This window comes from Mastigoproctus giganteus, chromosome 11 (assembly GCF_048544385.1).
Source record: "Mastigoproctus giganteus isolate SK-2022 chromosome 11, ASM4854438v1, whole genome shotgun sequence".
NCBI classification, from domain to species: domain Eukaryota; kingdom Metazoa; phylum Arthropoda; class Arachnida; order Uropygi; family Thelyphonidae; genus Mastigoproctus; species Mastigoproctus giganteus.
The window spans coordinates 2,695,782-2,721,585 of NC_143585.1; the positions used below are offsets into that span (position 1 = coordinate 2,695,782).

A 25,804-nucleotide genomic window follows, 5' to 3' on the forward strand; every position below is an offset into this window, starting at 1 on the left:
TTGGACCACCCTTTATAAAGGTTGCCCACCCCTGTATTAAACTAATAGTGGCTGCCATTCATTATTGCTACCTTAGGAACTGTGGTAAACCTTTTAAGTGCTGCTTTTCAAATACATGTGTTTAGAATTACTGTTGTTGCTGAAAGTAACATCACTTTATAACATGCGTAATAAGATAAATGTTCATAATCTTTTTTAGAAAAATTGATAGTTTCTTCCTTTTTTTAAATTGCCTCATTAATTACACACGCATTATGCACACATTAATTTTAAAACACACACTTTAAGGTTGTCCACTATAAACATATACCTTTTGATAGGCTTGTTAATTATCAGCAGTAACTGTCCATTTTATAGTAGGTTTATAGTGTTATAATTAAAGTTCTACCCCTAGATTAGAAGGTTTGAAGTGAATAAACTTTCAGATGCGTCTGTGAATAACGTTTTAGTAAGGAAGGTATTCCTGTTAAAATACTATCCTCAGCTTGCTTCCCATCGGTATTCTAATCTCTGTTATGAAATAAGGTGTCCATTATTTCATATCCTTATAAAAAAAAAATGTGACACTTTACATGCAGTAGAACTATTTTAGTACTCCAAGATATTCTTTCTGGATTAGTTTGTCACTTGTAAATATTATAAACCATAAATTAATTGTTAAATATTATTGCCAGTTAACTTTTAATGCAGCTATAAGAGATATCTTTGAATGGAAAACGAAATGCTCCATTTTTCTAATCATCTGTTGTCTTCTATATCTGTTGTGACTACCAGTGGTGGTGATGAAAGCTTAAAACACTTTTATCAGAACCCCACATAGAAAAATAAATGTGAAAAAATGTTCAGAATTCTAATATAACAATTCAACAAAAATCAGTTATGCAGAATAATAATTATACAGGGTGTCTCAAAAATATTGGTACAAACATTTAGGGGAGGTAGGTAACATCTAAAGGAATGTGAATCACATAGGAACCCATAACAGGAAACGTCACCGTAAGTCGATAGATGGTGCGGTAGTCGCCGCACGAAGAGCATGCATCGATATATGAGCTGTGAGCTGGCAGACATGCACCTAGTGTATGGATTAGCAGAGGCCAATGGACGAGCCACTCAACGAATTTATGGAGAACACTTCCCAGACAGACATGTACCGGACCACCGTTTGTTTGCGTGTGTGCATCAAAATTTGTGCGATTATGGGTCATTTAGAGGTAACAGGAGTAGTGCAGGCAGACCACGTTCGATGCGAACTCCTGCCATGAAAGAAAGTGTGTTGAATGCCATCCAGAATAATCCTACTACCAGCACATGTGCCGTTGCCTCTGCCTTAGGAGTGTCTCATTGCAGTGTACAGCGTGTCTGGCACGACGATTCCTTACACCCTTTTCATCTCCAAAGGGTTCAGTTACTGCTCCCCCAAGATCATCCTGCACGTGTGGCTTTTGCGCAGTGGTTTCTCCAAGAAGGTGTTCAAGACTTGAATTTTCCAACCTATGTTTTGTTCACGGATGAGACTTATTTCACTCGGGAAGGCTCATTCGATCAGCACAATGCTCATGTGTGGGCTCACAACAACCCACGCAGTGTGTGCCCCCGTGTGGCACAACATCGCTTCGCAATAAATGTGTGGGCAGGTATGGTCGGTGACTGCTTAGTCGGCCCATACCTGTTACCATCCCGCATGAACTCCGCTAAATATCAGATCTCTCTTGAACAAGTTCTACCAGGATTACTTGACGATGTTCCAGCAAATGTGAGATGCAACATTTGGTTTCAACATGACGGGGCGCCTGCCCATTATGGAAGGTGTGTTCGTGACCATTTGAACAGGCGTTTTGGGCATCGATGGATTGGCTGTGGTGGATCCATTGCCTGGCCCCCCACGCTTACCTGATTTATCGAGTCTTGATTTCTTTCTGTGTGTGGGGCCCTCAAATCTATCGTGTATGAATCGCATATGAAATATGAATCGTGTATGAAATAAATGTTTATCACTAATTACTGTCTTGTGTCATTTCTGCTTCTTGTGCCTCTGCTACTACTTTCCCGTGGCGTTTCCGGTTATGGGTTCCTATGCGATTCACATTCCTTTCCCCTAAACGTTTGTACCAACATTTTTGAGACACCCTGTAGATTACAACAGTAAAGGCAGATAAGAATGAAGTATTTTATATTTATACAAATTATCAATGTGATAATTTAAGAATACAAGCATTAATTGTTTCATTATTAACAGTGAAATAAGACACACATCATGGCGTTCATATCTAAAGTGACTTGACATAGCTGAGTGGTGAAATGTAAGGGTGCAGGACATGCACTTTGAGAGGACCATGGTTCAAGTTGTGGACCACAGTCCTCTCAAACTACTAAATATGGTTAATGATTACTAAATATGTTTAATTCATTGTCAATGTCATATGTTATATTCATTGTCATTAATTGTAAACTCCTCTGACCTGGTGGTCATGCTGTTTGAGTATAAATGCCAGAACTTTGCCTTTTTTTTCTCCCCATAATGACTAGAGGCTCTTTAATAAGGATGAACAGAGTTCTTATGTTCATAAATATAAAACATTTTGCAGAACAATAAACAAAAAAATAAATCAGAAACTGCTTTCTATACACTTTGTTTTTCAACTAGTTGTAAATTGCCTGATTTCAAAAGTTCAGTTTTTCAAAGATATAACAAATGCTGAATCTGTTATTGGGATTTTTTATAATCCCAGTTTGCCATTATTTTGAGTTTAAGTTTGTGTGAAGGCAGGCATTGTTTCTACAATATAAAATATGATATGAAATGATTACATTTTTACATTGCACTCTGTTTAATACTTAAATTTATAATAACAAATTTTAGTTTAATTGATTGTACCCCATTTTCCTACTTGGAAAAAAAATGTATAGTTTAATAAAAATGAATTGCACCCATTAAATTAAATTTTAGAAATTGCTTTTTTATAATTTGGATTTTTCCCCCTTCCCAGTGCTATCTCTGTGGAACTGTATTACATCTTTGCAACAGTATGGGGTCGAGAGCAGTACACTCTGTATGGCATTCTTCTAATTGTGTTCTTCATTTTGTTGAGTGTTACAGCATGTATATCTGTTGCACTCACTTACTTCCAGCTATCAGCAGAGGACTATCGATGGTGGTGGAGATCAATATTTTCAGCAGGGTCAGTAAAAAAAATAATACAATTTACTCCTAACATATATCAAACTTCTACAAAATTTTGTTTCTGTACCAGTTACACTGCCCAACAAATTTAACCTTTTTTTTTTTTCTCTTTTACGAAAATGTTTTCTGTATTGCTGAGCATGTTTGTCTTTGAAATTTTGCTATTGTGTTTGGTTTTTGAGATAATTAACATTTTTATTTTACTAGTTTATTTAATGCTACACTGCTAATAGTGTCTGACATGCCACTTTTTTTTATTTTATTTATAAATGAAATTAAATCCTCCTGTGTGCCTTTTGCCACTAGTATTCTCTGAATGATTATGTAGTGTTTTCTGTTTCTATTTTAATCTGCTATGAATTATGAGAAATTAAATTTTTGTTTGGCAGTAGTCAGTAGTCAGGTAGTATAAGGCAGTAGTCAGGCCACACCTTGACTACTGCGTACATGTCTGGAGGCCTCATTTTAGGAAGAACGTAGAGTTGCTAGAATGAGTACAGAGAAGGGCAACAAGATTGGTGAGAGGCACAAAGGGATTCTCTTACCAGGAGAGTCTTAAATTCTATAAGTTGCAGCATCTGGAGACTAGGCACCTGCGAGGTGATCTGATTGAGATGTACAAGGCCTTGAATGGTTTGAGCAGGCTCAGTGCTGATAGGATACTTTCACTTGCTCAGATTAAGAACCTGAGGGAACATAGATTCAAGTTGAGGAAAAACAGTTGTAGAATAGATGTGCAGTAGTTTGCCTTTAGCCAGCAGATAGTTGATTGATGGAACAGACTTCCATCTGATGTTGTGGGAGTTGACAGATTAAATAAGTTTAAGGCTGAACTAGACAAACATTTTGAGTGACTAAATGGGTGAAGTGGGAAAGGTGTTTTTTTTTTTTTTTTTGGCTGATGCTTTATAAGCTTGCTCTCTTGCATCATATGCCTTCACTCATGAATCAGATTAGTTAATGCTAATCTGATTCATCAGTGAAGCATGAGATAAAGTCACATCACACACACCATCAAAATCTAATAAGGTAGGACTAAACTCAGAGAAGTTGACACTGAAGACAATGATGACAATATTCCATTAACAATCTGGTTGAAAAAACATAACTTGGATAACTAGGTTGTATGTGTGAATGATTACAAGACCGTGGACAACAACCTCTGAGATACTGACAGATGAGAATATTCTCGAAACTGTTAGAGAAAAAGAGGTCCAATTAACAAAGAAAAAGAAGAATCTTTATTGTACATGGTATTCTCATTACATATATTGTCCATGCAACCCACTTCAGCATACATGTTTTGTAAATACAGCTAGGTTGTGAGTAATGCAAGTTCGAATAATGCGATATTCAATTTAGTGCAAATTGTATAACAATACCAGGTCGCGTTTAATGTGAACCAAAATTCAGTTAATGCGAGGCTGATGCAGCTAGCCTCATATTAGATGATTAGCCTCAATTAGTCTCGCATTGGATGCTGTTACATTTGTTTATCTTCGCATGTGCTACTGCCTGTCATAATATACGTTAGTTTTCATGATTTGTTTTAATCATTTTAAGAAGTGCCCATAACAAAATGGGCAAAAGGAAGATTCTTTCAGATAAAAACACTGTGAGCGCAAAAAAGAAGAGGCTCGTTATTAGATTAGAGCAAAAAATTGATGTGATTGAACGACATGAACGTGGTCATAACAATTCTAAAATAGGACGAGATGTCGGGATGCCTGAATCTACGGTATGGAATATTATAAAACACGCAGGGGAAATAAAAGAAAAATGTAAAGTTGCATTAGCTTTTTGTGGTTTGCAAACATCTACAAGGAATAGAAGTGTTACTATGATAGAAATGGGGCGTATTTTAACTGTATGGATTGAGGATTGCAATCAAAAATGCATTCCCCTTAGCAGAGCAGCCATTCAGACAAAAGCTTTAAATTTGTTTAAGAAAATGAAAGAAAAAAATAATGACGTAGAAGAAACGTTTAGTGCGAGTACTGGTTGGTTTGATCGATTTAAAAATAGAGTTCAGCTGCATAATTTAAAATTACCGGTGAGGTGGCCAGTGCAAATGAGGATGCAGCATCTAAATATCCTGATGTTTTAAAAAAAATAATCGAAGATGGTGGATACACTGATCAACAAATATTTAACGTGGATGAAACCGGTTTATTCTGGAAAAGGATGCCTTCCAGAACTTACATTTCTAAGAAAGAAAAAACTTAACCTGGATTTAAAGTGTCTAAAGATCGCCTAACACTTTTATTGGGAGATAATGCTCAAGGCGATTATAAATTGAAACCGATGCTTGTTTATCGGTCTCCAAATCCTCGTGCTCTAAAAGGCTACAACTATAGATCACTTCCAGTTATTTGGCGATCAAATAAGAAAGTATGGGTGACTCAAGCCATGTTCACTGACTGGTTTTCAAGCTATTTTGCCCAGCTGTTGAAAAATATTGCAAGGAAAGCAACATCTCATTTAAAGTTCTACTAATTTTGGATAATACTCCAGGTCATCCAACTACACTCAATTCATTATGTGAAAATGTAAAAATCATTTTTTTGCCGCCAAGCACAACAACATCGCAACATTGTCTGAGACCATTACAGTGGTTTCAGACAGTTTTTAAATTCTGTACAGTGGGATCAACTGACGATGTTACCAACAGTAAATTCTAAGTGGGAAGCATTCACGGAATTAATCGTGGATGCTACTAAAAGTTTCATACCTATTTAGAAATATTGTTCAAGGTTTAGGCCTAAATGGTTATCAAATGAACTAATGAGACTCATGACAGAGAAGAAAAATGCATGGGTTGCATATAAATTATCAAGCAACTCAGAAGCCTATGGCAGATATAAGCTAGTCTGTAATCAGGTCACAAAGGAGGTTAGGCAGGCAAAGGCAGATTACGAGAAATCTTTGGCAAAAGATGCTAAAGAAAAACAGCAAGGATTTCTTTACTTATATAAACTCTAAAAGGAGTGGGATGAATCTGATTGGTCCACTTGATATCGATGGTTCGGCTGTTGACGATCCTGCTCAGATAGGATCTATCCAGTTATATTAAAGGAGGTGGCAAAGCAACTAAGCAAACCCTTATCCATAATTATGAGAACATCCTTGGACTCAGGGGAGGTCCCTACGGACTGGAGATGTGCAAATGTATCCCCAATTCACAAAGGGGGATCGAAGGGTGACACGGTAATTACAGACCAGTTAGTTTAACTTCTGTTCAGGGTTAAATAAGCATTGTTGATCATCTAGACAAGACTGCAGCAATAATTCAGACACAGCATGGGTTTGTTAAGGGAAAGTTTTGTGTGACAAATTTGATAGGATACAGTCAGTCCTCATATAGCATGATAGTTGCGTTCCTAGAAACCCTCATGCAATGCAAAATCGTGCAATATAAACAACAGGCCCTATGGGAAAAATGGGGTTAGGTGCCGATCACCCAAGATTGAACACACATTTGTAACCAAAATATTACCAAACACAATAAATAATCGTAATAAAATACTTACGTATTTTATTACAACTATTACGTAATAAAATATTGCTAATGCTTTTTCTTCTATCGTAAGCAAACTTGTTTTTTGTTTGATTTTCTATCCAAACAGATGACAGCCATTCCATCTCTTCCAATTCTTTGTATCTTAATCTAATGGATTTTAATTACACTTTGAGTTGTTCCTGCTATCAAAGTTGTTTTTATTTTCTCGGCAGTCTTTATAATTCTCGGCGTTGCCTCATTTAGGTCTGTAGCATGTGCAATATCACATGGTCTTTCATTTCGCTCAAAGCGTTTCACAGTTTCATATTTTTTTTCTATCTTTCTATCCGGTCTCCGGCCCACCGGGGTTTTCCCGGTGGGCCGGAGACCCGTGTGATTTTGGCCATAAACCACAGTATGAGGCCACTATAAATTTTCCCGGGTAAGAATTTTTACACAGTCCGCCTCTGTTTATCGATATTGCTTTTCATTTTCTCTCTGAATCTGCAGTATCTTCACCAGGACGCTTCCTTTTCACACCTTTTAAGTATTTTACTCATTTTTAGGGAACAAAGCACAATTACAAAACGAGGAGGCACGCTTGATACACATAAACAAAGCTGCACGTGTGTAGCAACTGAATAAACAACACCGTAAAGGCTGAGATACACTATTAACACCTCACATTTTACTAAAGCACATTTCTAGGGGTTACTACCATAAAACAATAAAAACAATTTCCAGTTGCGTTTCTGCTAGTGGAATCTGTTATAAACTGGTAATAAACTCGATCTAATTGCATTTGCAATTATACCAGTGGCTGGAATTGTGTTGGTTTTTACGTTATTATGGTGAAATGTGTTTCTCCTTCACTGATATAAAAAACAAATACATTTTCAGAATCTTCTCTTCATTCCTATCGTGTTGCGTTGATTCTGCATTTGACTGCCATTTCTTGTAAACACAAAGGCGAATCGTGCATAAGCGAAATCAGTTCGTGTTATATAAGATATCGTTCTCCTATTTATAAATCGTGTATGCTCGAATTCGTGTAGTGTAAACACATGTTATACGACGACTAACTGTATTTTAATGTGGTTACAAAGGAACTGGATGCAAAAAATAATTTTGATATCATATATTTGGATTTCAGGAAAGCTTTTGGCGCTGTTTCGCAAGGAAGACTATTGCACAAATTGGAGCAGAATGGTATTAAGGGTAAGTTTGCTACAATGGATAAAAGGATGGTTCAGTGGGAGAAGACAGAGGGTTAGCATTAGCATTAGTAGAGGCATTTGATGCAAGAAAGCAAGCTTATGCAGCATCAGCCAAAAAAAAAAAATAAAAATAAAGTAAAATAAATAAATAAAAAATAAAAAATAACCACTTCTGCTTCACCCCTCTGTTCGTTCGAAATACCTGTCCAGCTGAGCCTTAAACTTATTTAGGCTATCAACTTCCACGACAAGGGATGGAAGTCTGTTCCACCTACCAACCACCCGCTGACTAAAGGCAAATTTCCGCACATCTATCCTACATCTGTCTTTCCTCAATTTGAATTTTTGCCCTCTCAGGTGATTATTCTGAGCAAGAGGAATAATCTCATCAGCATTGAGCATGCTCAAACCATTCAAGGCTTTGTACACCTCTATCAGATCACCTCGCTGGTGTCTAGTCTCCAGACACTGTAATTCGCAAAACTTAAGCCTTTCTTCGTAAGAGCACCCCTTTGTTCCATTCACTAATCTTGTTGCCCTTCTCTGTACTCGTTCCAGCAGCTCTACATCCTTCTTGAAATGAGACCTCCAGGCCTGTATACAGTACTCTAGGTGTGGCCTGACCATTGTCTTATACAAAGGAATAATCACTTCTTTATCCCTGCTAGAAAAATTCCTATATATCATTGACAATACACCATGAGCTACTCTTGCAGCCCGTCTGCACTGCTCAGAGAACTTCATATCTGCCTGCACAACCACCCCCAGGTCCCTTTCATTCTCTACCACTGTCAGTGTAGTACCACAGAGTTGATACGTTGCTCTGGGGTTGCTGTTTCCCATATGTAGTACTTAACATTTGTCAATGTTAAACTTCATTTGCCACCTCTCAGCCCATCTGCTCAACCTTTCCGGATCCTGTTGCAGCAGCATAGTGTCGGTAGTGTCCTTGACAACCCTGCCAACCTTTGTATTGTCTGCAAACTTGGACATTAAGCTTGATATACCATTATTAATATCATTTATAAATACAGAAAACAATAAAGGACCCAATACTGAACCCTGAGGGACTCCACTAATAACATTAGTCCACGATGAGCAGTGTCCATTGATTACCACTCTCTGTCTTCTCCCCCTCAACCACCCCTTTATCCATAGCAGCAATTTGCCTCCAATGCCACACTGCTCCAATTTGTGCAGTAGTCTTCCATGTGCAACAGTGTCAAAAGCCTTTCTAAGATCCAAGTATATAATATCAAAATTATTCCCTGCATCCAGTTCTTTTGTGACTGCATCATAGTATCCAATCAAATTGGTCAGGCAAGACTTCCCCTTAACAAAACCATGCTGTCTCCGAGCTATAACTGAAGTCTTGTCTAGATGATCCTGCAGTGCTTCTTTAACCAGTGCCTCCATTAATTTTCCTGGAACAGAAGTTAAACTCACAGGTCTATAATTACTTGTTTCAGCCTTTGATCCTCCCTTGTGAATTGGGGTCACATTTGCACATCTCCAGTCCATGGGTACTTCCCCTGAGTCCAAGGAAGCTCTCATAATTATGGCTAAGGGTTTGCTTACTTCCTTTGCTGCCTCCTTTAATATAACTGGATAGATCCCATCCACCCCAGGTGCCTTTCTTGTGTTTATCTTCAACAATTTCTCCTCCACTTTACTCTCAGTTATTACAAGATTCTGTAGCTTACTGCTAGAGTTGAATACACCTCTGGCATTCCCCTCGCTGAATAACTCCCCATGTGCGAATGTCGATGCAAAATATTGATTTAGTTTGTTAGCTACCTGAGCAGGGTCATCAACAGTTGACCCATCGATATCAAGTGGACCAATCTGATTCATTGGTCGTAATTAATGGGTGCTGCTCTTCGTGGACTAATGTTATTAGTGGAGTCCCACAGGGTTCGGTGTTGGGTCCACTGTTTTGTATATTTATCAGTGATATTGATGAAGGTATATCAGGCTTAGTGTCGAAGTTTGCAGATGATACAAAGGTTGGCAGTGTGCTACTGCAACAGGATCTAGATAATTTGGGCAGAAGGTTAGGGAATGACCACCGCATATCCCCGGAGCAATATGGCCTTAGTTGCTAATGCTCCTAAAAACCAAATAACAACAGCCACTGGCATATGTCCCAGAAGTCAGGGTAGTTCATTTTGCAATTTTGGTAATTCATTTTGATAGTGGTCACAGTTCTGCTCATGCAGATTACTTGAGGCAGCTGTGGAATTTGAAGTTGCATGGCCAGGCCTATATTTTTGAGGCATGCAGAACAGTTGAGTACGCAACAGTTAGCAGATATCTTGTTGTTTTTGGATCTATTATAAGAAGGAAATCCAGTGCATTCAGCTTATCTTGCACAAAACAGATTTGATGTGACTGTTGAATCTAAGCTTTGGGTCGAAAGTTGCATCAGGATCTTTGTGTTTAGTCACACTTGGAGTAAATGTGCCCTCCAGTGAGGGTTGTATTAGAGTGGGAGACTTCTTCAGAGAGAAAACCATAATTAGATTTTTGGGATTCAGTTTAAGATAGAGGTAGCTATGAGCTTGTTGCTGATTTCAGTTGTGATCACTCCTCTATCTGCTGATGGTGGTATTTCCGTTAAGAGCTTTATATCATCGGCATAGGTAATTATGTCATCTCTGTTACACACATACGGAATAAGGAGAGCAGTAAATAGCCCTGATAAAGTGCCACCTTTTGGCACGCCTGCATGGATGGATCAGGTATAGAAGGCATTGCGATGAGTTACGTACACTGTTCTGTTATGTATTTAAAGATGAAATGCACAAGCATAATTATATATGGGGGTTTTTAGTAATTAACTATATGATATCGGTGTATATATATATACCATACTAGAGAAGCGTTACTTATTCAAAGTAGTGCAATACCTGGTATCTCGTTGTGAAGGCAGCCACAATGTAAGATACAATTAAAATGATGCCTTTTACACTACATACATAGTTTAAATTTATGGATAAACTATGGTGCAATTACACCGATATTATATAGTTAATTACTAAAAACCCATATATAATTATGCCTCGTGCATTTCATCTTTAAATACATTATCTGTGCACTATTTGGCATCTCTCATATTGTGGAATCACTTCACAACTGTGATGGCATGTTGTATTACCAGGGTGCTTGCCCACCCACCCACCAATGATAGGCCAACAGCTTTGAAACAGTGCTGTCTGGATGGTGGTATCCACTGAAAATAAGTAACAGTAGTCTTCTCTACTAGAGAAGTGTTACTTATTCAAAGTAGTGCAATTCCTAGTATCTCGTTTTGAAAGCAGCCTCAATATCAGCATAAACAACCGCCATTTCTGCTCTGGACTCAATTGCATTAAGTATTGCTGTTGATCTGTTGGAGAGAACATAATGGAGTTGCTTTGGTGGTTGTGGAAGATAGTGTGTAATGTTTGGTAGAATTGAGCACAGAGGCACAAATAGCTTTAAAAACTCTTTTTGTTTTATGAAACCAGTCACATCTATCCTGAATTTTGATTTTATCTCAGTAAAATGAAAGACATTGCTCATAAAATGTCTCATTGCTCACCTTAAAAGAAATTTGAAACAACCAACATTGGAAGACTTCTTTAAAAATAACAACAATGTATTATATCAAGACATTTTAATAATGATATTATTTTTCTTGTGAATTATTTATATAGTGAATTATTTATATTCAATATATTTATAAATATATTGAATAAATTGTTAATCATGAGCTATTGTTATTCATTATTTTTATCCCTTTTTCATAAGTAGTATGTATCTATATCTGAGTACATATGCATGGTAAATGTAGTGAGTAACAGCAAAAAATAACATATGGATATAATGAGTAACAGTAATAAGTAGCAATATTCTTTGCTCCCTCAGGATCTCATTATAACCGAGTTTGACTATATATTAATGAAATTTTAACATTTAGTTATCAATTCAATTGTTTAAAAAATAAAATTTAAGAAAACTAAACATTCATAGTTAATTTTAAATCCAATGGTGAAGCTTAATGAACAACATAGAAATGTTGCTCATTCCACTGAGGAAATTTGGCTAAACTCAGTTGTTACATTTCAGCTTTTTTTAAATTTTTTTTTTAATTTCATTAAACAGAGGAAGAGTATAGTAGTACTCTTTGAGAATTTCATAAGGAGCTTTGCTCTATAGTCCCAAGACAGTTTTGCTGCTAAAGGTCTCCTTTAAATGGGTTATAAGATTCGTTCCATCTAGATTTGGCCCTATGTAAATATGGTGCTACATCATAACCCCTACCTATGTTGCTTTATGCCTATATGATCATCACCAGAATTTTAGGCATTTATTTTGTATTTGTAGTACTTTGTGACTTTCGAAAGGCCAGTTACTAACAACCACCATAGCAATGATTGCTGACATCCTTCCAGCAGTGATATTCATTGGAAGAATGTTCATAAATAATGAGACTGCACATGCAGCTGCTACACACCAAATGCCACCTGTGAAACAAATGCACAGTAGACCTCAAACCTTTTCCTAGTTGTCTGCCAAGTCATGTTCTAGCATGCTCATTCGCTTTGCAGAGAGACAGGTCTTCGTTACCTTGTGTTTTTGCAGTTTTCTGGAAAAACGACAGACAAGAATTGAATGATATCAACCTCAGATTTTAACAAAACCAATGTAAACACCAACTGAAAGTTACTAGTTGTTACACCATGTTTATGTTAAATTAATGTACTGACTTTTATACTGCTTGGTCGGGAGCAGTGCTGCAGGAGCAGCACTGCTCCTGCCTCCCCCGTAGCAGGGCCAGTAACCTGGAAGAAGAAATCCACTCTCCCAGTACTGAAAGGAGCAAAGATGGATAACAATATGTATCCACCTTCAGAGCCATTGAGCTCAAGACGAGACAACACAAATGACAATGACTTCTCTCAACCCAAGAGGCCGAGAACAACCCCTCAAGAGGAGATACCATCATTCCTCATTCTACACTCTCTCTCAGAGCAGCCTCTGAGTAAGTTATCACCATTCCTTATACAAAAATGTATTGCATCTGCTGCAGGTTCACCGAAAATGGTAAGGCGACTTCAGTCGGGATATTCTTGTAGAGACCATTAAATCTCAACATTCTGCAAAGTTATTAAAGTTAACTACCTTTACATTAGTTTCAATTTATCATTATTACATTAGTTTCAATTTATCTTCCACCTAATCATGCATATTCTATTCAGGAAATCGAAGATCTTGTGTTGCAATTTCCACCTCCCTTCTGTATACTAGGTGACTTTAATGCTCACCACCCATTATGGGGTTCCCCTAGCTTAGACAGGCATGGTAAGCTTATTGTAATGGTGATTGACAGACAGGATTTAACATTGTTGAATACTGGCTCTCCTACCTATGTCCATTTTCCTACTGGATCAACCTCCACAATAGACCTTTCCATTTGCTCTCCAGTGCTTTATCCAAGTATCGATTGGGTAACTCTTAACGATCCTCACAACAGCGATCATTTCCTAATAATATGCAAAGTTCAAACTTCCTGTTCATCATCAAGAGATAATCCAGTAAAATGGAAATTTCCAAAGGTTGACTGGATAAAATACAGCAGACTTGTCTTGTTCGACAACCATATCATACAGTGCCCTTCTATCAACCATGTTACTGAACATATAACAAATCAAGTTCTAACGTTTTTGCAACCGCTGCCATTCCACAATACCAAGTCGGGAAAGGGCGAAAATTAAATTATTGGTGGAATGAAGAGTGCAACAATGCAAAAAAAGAGAAAAACAAAGCATGGAATCAATTCCACAAACATCCAACCACTTCCAATCTTATTAATTATAAGCAACTTACAGCAAGAGCCCGTTATATCAGACAGAAAGCAAAAAAGAATCTTGGATTAAATTCGCTTCCTCAGTTAATAAAAATACAAACATCAGACTGACCTGGAATAAGATAAAATTGTTAAATGGCAAAATTCCTCTGTCTACTCCACTAATTAACTAATGGACAGGAACTCTCTACCCCTGCAGAAATTGCAAATGCACTAGGATCTGTATTTTCTCAGTTGTCCTCCTCAACTGCTTATGACCAACCATTTCAAAAAAATTAAGGGTGTAACCGAAAAATCCAAACTGAATTTCACTGACAGATGTACACTAACATATAATCAACCATTCACCATGGTTGAACTACAGCATGCTGTTACCAACACAAGGAACAGTGCCCCTGGCCATGATGGGATATTTTATATAATGCTTAAAAATTTGGATCACTCATCACTGCTGATCTTCTTCAATCGAATCTTCACTGAACATACATTCCCAAGCTCCTGGCATCATTCCTATGTGCTGGCTATCCCAAAACCTGGTAAAGACTATTCTGTTCCTCATAACTACAGACCAATTTTACTTACCAGCTGTCTGAGCAAAAATCTTGAAAAAATGATTCATCGCCGTCTGACTTGGTATCTCGAGTCCCAAAATTTAATCAATAACAATCAATTTGGATTCAGAAAAAATCGATCATCATTGGACCTTATGATTAAAGCTGAAGCGAACATCAGGAATGTATTCATCAAAAAGGAGTCTCTCGTTATGATCTGTCTAGATACAGAAAGTCTTTGACACAACGTGGTGTTTTGGCATATTAAAGGATCTACATTCTCTTGGCCTGAGAGGAAATTTGCCATATTTCATCCAAAATTTCTTACAACAAAGATCCTTTCAAGTTCGTTATCAGGGAACTCTGTCTAAAAACTTTGTCCAGGAAGAAGGAATCCCTCAAGGGTCTGTTCTCAGTGCCACTCTATTTGCAATTAGAATTAATCATTTAACTGAACTCATTCCAAAAACAGTGGACTCACATCTTTATGCCGATGATCTCCCTGCCATTCTCAAAACATGAACTACATTGAGAGACAATTGCAGATATCAATAAATCGGATCCAGATTTGAATGAAAATTTGGATGAAAATGATTTGGACAAAACGGATACAGACTATCCCGCCAGAAATCGACTGCCATACACTTCTGTACTATATATAAAATGCATCCTGATCCTGAACTCCAATTAGATAACCATCCTATTCCAATAGCAAATAGTATTCGTCTGCTTGGCTTAATTTTTGACAGCAAGTTAAACTATCAAAAACACATTGAACATCTCCAGACAGCTTGTCAAAAAAAAATGAACATACTCAGAGCCTTATCAGCAACAACCTGGGGAGCAGACCGTTACACCTTGCTTCACTTATATAGATCCATAATCAGATCTTGATTGGACTATGGCGTGCCTGTCTTCGATTCTGCTAGGGAAAGTGCTTTATCTCACCTGAACCCTATTCAACATTCAGCTCTTAGAATAGCCCTAGGTGCATTCAGAACATCTCCAGTGCAAAATCTGTATATAGAAGCCTATGAAGCTCCTCTAACCATCAGAAGAAAGATGATATTACTGAACTATGCAACCAAGATCCAAAGCCAGTTGACCCATCCTAATTGGTCAATATTTAATGATCCGCAACTCAAGACCTTTTACAGAAACAAACCACAAGCAACTAGGCCTGCAGGTATTAGGTTCATGGAACTAGCAGAAAACTGGAATATAAAACTCAAAGTCCACCAAGAGCCTATAGATCACGTTCCTCCATGGTCCGTCCTCATGCTGTCTTGTGACAATTATTTCCACCAATGGGAAAACACTCCTTAACAGATAATAACATCCAACAGCTGAACATTGCACATATACAGTGTTATCCTGACTTCTCTAAAATATATACTGATGGATCGAAGTCTGAGAATGGAACAGGTGCAGCAGCTGTATTCCACGACGCTACCATTTCAGTGTCACTTCCGACAGAATGCAGTAGTTACACCACTGAATTATATGCCATAAAGCTTGCTCTGGAAAACATTTTCCATCTCTCAATTGAAAAGAGCATAATCTACACAGACTCACAAACTGCCCTATCAGCAATGCAAAAGATTTCTCCATCCACTCATCCATTACTACAGCTCATCAGATCAGAGTTGATTCGTCTCAGAGATTATCGGCAAAAGGTTGTCTTCTGCTGGATTCCAGGCCATACTGGAATACAGGAAATGAAATTGCAGATGCTGTTGCCAAGCATCCATCCAGCTCAGCCCCAATGGATTTTCTGGTCCCGTTTAGTGAATTCAAAATGCATATACGAAATATATGTAAGGAACGATGGACACTTCAGTGGCAAACGCATATACATAACAAACTCCTTGAAATTAAACCTGTACCGCAATTATGGGCCTCCAATTTCCGCACAAATAGACAAGAAGAGGTAGTCCTGGCGAGAATCTGAATAGGCCACACTCACTTGACCCATCTATTCCTGTTATCAGGTAATGACCCTCCACAGTGTTCGCACTGCCACAGGCCACTCACAATAAAACACATACTCCTGGAATGCACCTTGTATAACAACTCCCGTCTAATTTCATTCACTTCTCTCTCAACCTTACAGGAATTGTCACTTAGCCATATCATAGCCGAAAATTCAAACCTTACAGAATTTTTCTTCTTTCTGAAACAAAAGGTTTATATAACCGTTTCTAACTGATTTCATAGAAGCCAATAAAACTAGTATTAAATATTATGATAGGTAAAAATGGCCTTAGTAGCCTTTGCACCAGAAAAACCAAACACAACAACAACAACAGCCACCCTAAACTTCTCTCGAAGGGAGTAATTGCAGAATGAGGCTTATTAAATGTATCAGAGGAGGAAATAGTCCAAGAGCTTCGAGAACAAAAAGTAATCCAAGCAAGGAGAATCCTAACTCAGAAAGATGTGGTAGTCTTGTTCCCACAAGGAGTGTAATCCTCACTTTTTAGCTCTCCTATCCTACCAACATCTGTTAAAGCAGACTATCTTCATTGCCGTGTCCGTCCTTACATCCCGAATCCAATCAGGTGCTATAAGTGGCAAAAATATGGACGCTCCCAAACTGCATGTAGAGGTGAAGCAATATGTCCAAATTGTGGATCAAAGGATCATAATCAATCTGAATGCACTGCTACTTCTCATTGCCCAAACTGTAAAGATAATCACCTGACTTTTTCCAAAGTATGCGAATTATGGAAACAAGGGGAAAAAATCCAAAAATATAAAGTCGAGAATAAAGTTACATACTCAGAGGCGAGAAGACAAATACTTAAAACTGAACCAAAGCTTACATATGCCACTGCTGCTAAACAGTTTCAGTCAGTAGGTATCCAAACAGATGCTACAGTTCCTCCAAATATATCCATCACTGATTGCGCACGTTCCTTGCTCTCTGCTTCCAAACAGTATCCTTCACAACAAAATTGGTCAACTAAGCCAGTAACACCCCAATTACCATTCCAGTCGACATGCCTCAAACAACAAAATCAAAAGTGGCAGAAACTAAGGTACTAAACCCACCAGTTTCAATGGGAATGGATGTTGACCAATGCAGTGAATCAGATGATGGTATATTAGAACTTTATGTGACATGAGATGGACGTCACATGTCCCTACTTTCCAAAGAAAGAGAAAAAATTGGATCGATGCAAGCAAGTTTAAACTAAAAAGCAGTCAGAAACAAAAATAAACAACAAAACTACTTAATGGAAAGATTCCTCCAATGGAATTGTAGAGGCTTTCGTAATACAAAAGACGATTTATATGATCTCATCAACCGGTATGATCTAGCAGGCATATCCCTACAGGAAACCTACTTAAATGCAAGAGTGTGTCCCCCATTAAAAATGACAGCATCTTCAGACGAGATAGGAGAATAGACTCGCCAGCCCGTGGAGGAGTAGTCTTGGTGCATTATAGCCTTAGTTGCTAATGCACCAAAAAAATCCAAACAAACAAACCGTGGAGGAATGGCAATTCTTGTTAGAAACAACGTTCCATCGAAACATACTGCTCTTCAGACTCCTTTTAAAGTGGTGGCAGTGCGTATTTGTAATTGACATCACTCCTACAATACCGTCAATATATATCCCTACTAATTTCTTATTCTCTTCAGACGAACTAGAAAATCTAATAGACCAGCTCCCATCTCCGTTCTGCCTGCTTGGAGACTTCAATGCACATCATTCGCTGTGGGGATCTCCAACAATTGACAAGAGAGGTAAGCTAATAGAATCTTTTCTTGATGCTTATCAACTCACCCTTTTAAAAACTGGCTAGCCAACCTACATTCATTTTTCGACTGGTTCCATGAGTGCAATAAATCTCTCGATCTGTTCTCCCTCCATATATATACTATTATGGAGTGGTCTGTTCTTGAAAACCCACCGAACAGTGATCATCTGCCAATACTCAGCAAAATCCAGACATGAGGAAACTCCCTTTCACTACATCGCTCCATTTGGAAATTCCGTAGGGCACACTGGAATGAATATGCCTCACGTTCGGTTAGATGATAAAATAATACAATCTCAGACCATAGAAAATGTCACAGAACACAGGTGCATGTATACTTGTGTGTACACCAATGCTAGGAGTTTGGTAAATAAATTTGATGAATTTGAGGTATTGCTCAAAACATCAAAGGCAGATATTGTTGGGATATCAAAGACGTGGTGTCACACAGATATAAGGAATGCAGAACTGGAATTTGGGGAGTACAATGTGTACAGAAAGGATAGACAGGATAGGAAGGGAGGAGGGGTTATGCTATTAGTTAAGAAACACATAAAATCCAAGGAAGTGAAGCCAGTCAACATCGATGGGTGTCGAGTCAGTTTGGTGTGACATAATCATTGGGAGATCAAAATTGAGAGTAGGAGTGTGCTATAGGCCTAATGACTCTGATGAGTATAATAAGAAACTGTACAGGGAAAAGAGTGGGCTAGTAAATCAGAGAGTCTTATAATTGGGGATTTTAATTTCCCAGATATTGACTGGAATTTGTGGGTTTGGTCACTCACACACTAGCAAGACTTTTGTGGATTTATTGGATGATTGTTTTCTACATCAGCATGTTTGGGAGGCAACTAGAGGGAGTAATACTCTTGATCTGGTTATCAGTAGTGATTCTTCATGCATTAAGAATCTGCAGATAAAGGAACCACTAGGTGGCAGTGATCACAGTGTGCTGAAGTGGGATTTACTCAAAGAGGTAACTACCATCAGGGGTAAATTGAAGGGTTTTTGCTTTCATAAAGGCGACTACAGTAAGACAGTATTTAAATTCTATACAGTGGGATAAACTGATGATGTTACCAACAGCAAATTCAAAATGGGAAGCATTCAAAGAACTTATCTTGGAAGCTACTAGGCTTTACCAACTAAGAAATATTGTTCAAGGTTTAGGCCTAAATGGATGTCAGATGAACTAATGAGACTTGTGGCAGAGAAGAAAAATGCATGGGATACATATAAATTAATTATGATAGATATAACCAGCTTATATCTACCATAGGATTCTGTGACACAGAATTCTATGATAGATATAAGCTGGTCTGTAACCAAGTCACAAAGTAGATTAGGAAGGCAAAGGCAGATTATGAGAAATCCTTGGCAAAGGATGCAAAGAAAAACAGAAAAGAGTTCTTTACCTATGTAAACTCTAGAAGGAAAGAGATGAATCAGATTGGTCCACTAGATATTGATGGTTCAACAGTTGAGGATCCTGCTCAGGTTGCTAACAAACTAAACGAGTATTTTGCATCAACATTCACACATGAGGAGTTATTCAGGAAGGGTAATGCCAGAGGTGAAGTAAACTTTGGCAGTGAGCTAGATGATTTTGTAATAACTGAGAGGCAAGTGGAAGAGAAATTGTTGAGAATAAACATAAAAAAGGAACCTGGGGTAGATGGTATCTATCCAGTTATATTAAAAGAAGCAGCAAAGGAAGTAAGCAAACCCTTAGCCATAATTATGAGATCTTATTTGGAATCAGGGGAGGTACCCATAGACTGGAGAAGTCCAAATGTGACCCCAATTCACAAAGGAGAATCTGGAAAGGTCAGGGAATGATCACCGCATATTCCCAGAGCAATATGGCCTTAGTTGCTAATGCTCCTAAAAACCAAATAACAAACAAACCTGTGAGTTTAACTTCTGTTCCAAGAAAATTAATGGAGGTACTGGTTAAAGAAGCACTGCAGGATCATCTAGACAAGACTTCAGTTATAGTTCAGACACAGCATGGGTTTGTTAAGGGGAAGTCTTGTCTGACCAATTTGATTGCATACTATGATGCAGTCACAAAAGAACTGGATGCAGGGAATAATTTTGATATTATATATTTGGATCTTAGAAAGGCTTTTGATACTGTTGCACATGGAACACTGCTGCACAAATTGGAGCCATGTGGCATTGGAGGCAAATTGCTGCTATGGGTAAAGGGATGGTTGAGGGGGAGAAGACAGAGAGTGGTAATCAATGGACACTGCTCATTGTGGGCTAATGTTATTAATGGAGTCCCTCATGGTTCGGTGTTGGGTCCATTATTGTTTTCTGTATTTATAAATGATATTGATGATGGTATATCAAGCTTAATGTCCAAGTTTGCAGACGATACAAAGGTTAGCAGGGTTGTTAAGGACACTACTGATGCTATGCTGCTACAACAGGATCTGGAAAGATTGAGCAGATGGGCTTGAGAGGTGACAAATGAAGTTTAACATTACATTTGTCAAAGTACTACATATGGGAAACAGCAACTCTGTGGTACTACACTGACAGTGGTAGAGAATGAAAAGGATCTGGGGGTAATTGTGCAGGCAGATATGAAGTTCTCTGAGCAGTGTAGACGGGTGCAAGAGTAGCTCGTGGTGTCATATTAATGATATACTGGAATTTTTCTAGCAGGGATAAGGAGGTGATTATTCCCTTGTATAAGGCACACATCTTAAATACTGTATACAGGTCTGGAGGCCTCATTTCAAGAAGGATGTAGAGCTGCTGGAATGAGTACAGAGAAAGGCAACAAGATTAGTGAATGGAACAGAGGGTTGCTCTTACGAAGAAAGGCTTAAGTTTTGCAAATTACAGTGTCTGGAGACTAGGCACCGGCAAGGTGATCTGATAGAGGTGTATAAAGCCTTGAATGGTTTGAGCATTCTCAATGCCGATGGGATTTTTATTCTTGCTCAGAATAATCACCTGAGAGGGCATAAATTCAGATTGAGGAAAGACAGATGTAGGAAAGATGTGTAGAAATTTGCCTTTAGCCAGTGGATAGTTGGTTGTTGGAACAGACTTCCATCCCTTTTTGTGGAAGATGATAGCCTAAATAAATTTAACGCTCAGTTGGAGAGGTATTTCGAAAGAACGAAGCGGTGAAATGGAGGTTGTTTTTTTTTTTTTTTTTTTTTTTTTCCCCCTTCGGCTGATATGGCATAAGCTTGCTTTCTTGCATCATATGCCTCTACTAATGCTAATTACTAGCTGCTACCATTACAATACCAAAATCTTTACTGGGGAAACGGAAACACATTAACTACTGGTGGAACCAAGATTGTACGCATGCCAAACAGGAAAAAAATAGATCTTGGAATTTATTTTGTAAATTCCCCACAACTAGCAATCTAATTAACTTCAAAAGACTGAAAAAAAGTTCCGCCAAATAAGAAGGAAAGCAAAGAAAGATGCCTTGATTAGCTTTTCCTCATGTATAAATAAAGAAACGGACAGCAGAATCATCTGGAGGAAAATTCAAATGCTCAATGGCAAATACGTCCAGTTCCCATCTACAATACTAAATTGGAATGGGAAAGAGTTGTCATCACCGGGAGATATGGCAAATGCCTTAACAGAATCATTTGCCAGAATATCAGCAATATCCACCTATAACCCAACTTTTCAATGAATTAAAAAATCGGCAGAACGGCATAAAATAAATTTTTCTATGGTAGTATCACACCCATTCAGTCCTTGAGGTTGTCACAGACGTTCTCTCAGATATCCCAGACAAGCTGTACTTGCTACCTAGGAGTCTAAAACGCTAATGGAACTGATATTTGGGTGACACTCAAGTCAAGTGGATCCAATTTCGACGAAGTCCAGACAGCCGCCAAATCCCCTGCTTGCACCTTCACGATTATGGGACTGTTAGTAATCCTGGGTATAACCTCCATGCGCAAGTACATGGTGGGAGACCACTCAGGTGTAAACCAACGTAAGCAGGGGTTGAGGTGTGGCGCCCACACCACATGGAGGAATGCTACCCCTCTATGTTACCGGCAGTACTAGGTGGTAGATGACTCTCATCAACCGGTGCAATACCACCACTTTGCTTATTGGAGGCTCGAAGTGGTGGAACCCATGTTTAGTCTCTAGAGCTATGTTCCGGTCAACCCTTCCCTATCTCTTCCATCATGCAGTATGATTGATGACTTTTGAGGTGATGATGAACATCGTGACGAGATCCAATATTCCTTACATTTCGAGGGTACAGCTCTAAAACGGTGTTCGCAGGCCGGCCGCTAGTTAGGACACCGGACCGAGCCTATTGGTAACTCTCTAGGAGGCTTCCGGATCAGCTAGTGTATAATCTTGCTACCTCTACTCTCCCAGATAGTGACTGGAGGGAGTCCGAGTAGTGTGTATGCGGGGAGCATTGTCGAGGCCATGTTATGTCAAGGATCTGGGTATATTCTTACCGTGTGTACGCCAAATCCAAAAATTTCATTACTTCATACAGCATGTCCCACCAACTTTTTCTTACCATCGAATACACTATGAATTGTCAAACTAATACAGCAAGCTTATCTGCGAAAAGATGTAATCCTCCCAAGCACTTCCTAATTCATTTCACAAATATAAGTGGTCTCAATTCTAAACTCAACGATGACCATTTTCACTTGCAGCTACCAAACCCCACTTACGTTTTCTGACAGAATCCCAGTTATCGGTTGATTCAACTACTGCTCATTTCAGATGCCCAAATTATTCACTGTATGATTCCTTTCCCATCAAAGGTGGTACTTGTGCATACGTCTGTTCTGATATTCTGTGTCAGAGACTTGGCAATTTGGAATCTCCTCTCTTTGATCTTCTCTGGCTTAAAATCTCTCTACCTCATTGTGTCAAATTCATCTGTTGTCTCTACCGTTCTCCCAACTCCACTAATCACTTGGAGCTCTTTGACTTCCCCTCTATGCAACTTGACTTTCTTCAGTCCAACTTTCCTAACGGTGAGGTAATTTTCCATGGTGATTTTAATGTTTACAACTCCAGTTGGCTTCCGTTTTCTAGTCACACCAACCCAGCTGGTCGAGATGCTGAGGCTTTTGCAATTACTAATGACCTTGCACAGATTGTTCATTTACCTACAAGAATACCGGACAATCCTAATCATACAGCCAATACGCTTGATTTTTTTTCTCACAAACAACCCTTCTAAGTACACGGTCGAAGTGAGAGGTCCTTTAGGTACTTCAGATCACAACTTGGTGATTGTCTCTTCTCCAATGGAACCTTTATCTCATGGCTATTCCCAACCTCGTGTTGTTTGGCATTACAAGAATGCAAAATGGGATGACCTGCGAGACTTCTTTTCTTCTTTTCTTTGGTCGGATTACTGTTTCAAAACTTCTGATGTCAATGTTTGCTCAGACCGTGTCAGTGAAATTATTCTTGCTGGAATGGAATCCTTTATTCCACACTCCACTTTAAAATCTCATCCTTTAAATAAACCTTGGTTTTCCAATAAATGTGCTAAGGCTGTTCAAGAGAGGAATGTTGTATATCGTAATTGAGTCTAGGAAAATTTACTGCCGCGTCAGTTTATTTCACTTTACCGTCTAGAAGCAATGAGATGTGTTTGGTCGAATCATAAAAAGTTATTTTTTATTTAAGTTTCTGCCTAAAGCTATGATTAGCATATTTTTGGAATTCTATGAACTATGAAGGAATAGTACGGAAATTAAAAAAACGCATGTATGGAAATATGTTATTTAATAGGTAGATTATATATTTTAATAGTTACATGTATTACAAAAATAGTAAAAAATCCATTATTTGAACGATATAACAATTGGTTAATTTTAAAATAAACTAATTATAGCATAATGTATGTCATAGTACACTGCAAAAATTCAAAATGAATGTTTATGCAATCTTCAGAATCAGTCACGTTGGGATAATTAATTACTGAGAAACTGTAATATTTACAACACAGTATGTAAATTTTTAATAAGAAATATTATGCACTATACCTCTTAGATAATCAACAATATCACCCCGTTCATCGTATGCACTAACAAGCCTTTTAATTCGTTCATCACAATCGCGATACTTCATTTGTTTGTTGCCCGGGTCACTTCCACTTAAATATTGTTCAATGCGCATTTCGTTAATACTTTGTTCTTTTTTAATGCAATCGATAAATTTAAAAATGATGGGATGATAAGCGGTGACTTGTTCCTCAAATCCTCTATGCCACCCTTCAACAGAATTATTCGTTCTTGGTAATCCTTCAAGAACAAGCTGGCATACATTCCACATTTCATGGGAATACTTTGATACCATTTTCACACAAATGTTCAAAAATGACCATTACAATTGGAGTTGGCACAAATGCAATTGCTGCCAAAATTTGCATATTTAAAGTAAAATTAGCATCAGTTTCATGACATCGTTTCAATCCATTATTCTGAATGGAACAAAAAATACATTGTGAAAAGTGGAAAAAACAACCCCTTTGCGAAGCGTCAGCAAAAACTCTTCTGGCCATCACCCCCGTCTCAAAATCTATAGTTATTGATTGCGGGGACATAGCCGGTTCCAATACTTTCAGCTGCTGTAGTAGAGATACATACGTTTCCTCAGACGTGTTAGGCAATAATGCACAACCTAATGGAAGCGATATTTTGTCCTTAAATCCATGTATCGTATACAGCTGATATAAAAGTAAGGGAACAGTTTTGAAAGTCCCCTCGGCATACCAGTGTTCACTTCGCGCTAACAACTGCAAATTTCTTTTCGTACTGAAAATTAACGTACGATTGTCCTCGCGTCCAGAATCAAATTGTGGAAACAATTCTCCATTGCACGATGTTTTATATTCTTCTTTAAAAATTATGTCTCTACGATGCATTGGAAGTTCTGGGCCATCAAAATTTCGATTTTTTATATTTCGGATCGTTTGTTTCATTGTATCTACACTTGGAAGCTTAGGGGCTGCTGCTTGGCTACAGATTCTCGAAACATTTGAAATAATACTATGAGTCATATTGTTTGTTTTTCTGCATAAGTTCGAATGGTATCAAGAAGTTGTGCTGCCTAAACTCCTGCTGCGTCTCCACAATGATTGTGCTCCTTCCATGTTTTAATGATTGTGTTATCTACCATAGTAACTTGAGTGGCACATTTGGTTTTTTGGTAATTTCGACACTTCCAATGAATTTTTGTTTCATTTTGCCTGTCTTTATAAAAGAAATGTCCACTAAAGCACAATTTCGGTTTTCCTTTTTCTGATTTCAAAAATTCCACCGACATGATGCATTCACAAACTCAAAAGGATGAAAAATAAACTCAAAATAAGAAAATGTTGTGATTGTAAGAGATTATATAAGTACCTCCCTAATCGGCATGCCCCCCCCCCCCCTAAAACATGCTACTTAATTTAAAGGAATTAAGTAAGTACCTTCCTAATTCCAATTCTGGAAAATAACAGGCAATTAAATTAAATCACCTGCAATGGTATGTATTTCTAGGAAATTTATACCTAGCAAATAACTTCCATTTTTAACTGCACTTAATTCTTAAATAACACCTATAGAAAAGCCTTATTTTCAATTTAAAATGACCAATAAATTTATATAAATTATATGTATTGCCTGGCGATAAAATATGCTAGTGATCATTTGTAGGCTATAAATTGTTTATAAACTTAAATTTTCTTAAACTTTCGGTGATAAA

At 38.0% G+C, this 25,804-nt stretch overlaps 1 protein-coding gene across 1 annotated transcript in view; it reads left to right on the forward strand.

The window, feature by feature from the left end:
* LOC150077646 (transmembrane 9 superfamily member 1-like) overlaps positions 1-25,804 on the forward strand; it is a 274,121-nt gene that overhangs the window by 239,607 nt on the left and 8,710 nt on the right. The window contains exon 14 of the mRNA XM_090385415.1: positions 2,991-3,182. Coding sequence (XP_090241541.1) covers positions 2,991-3,182 — 192 coding nt within the window. The remainder of the gene's footprint in view (positions 1-2,990; positions 3,183-25,804) is intronic.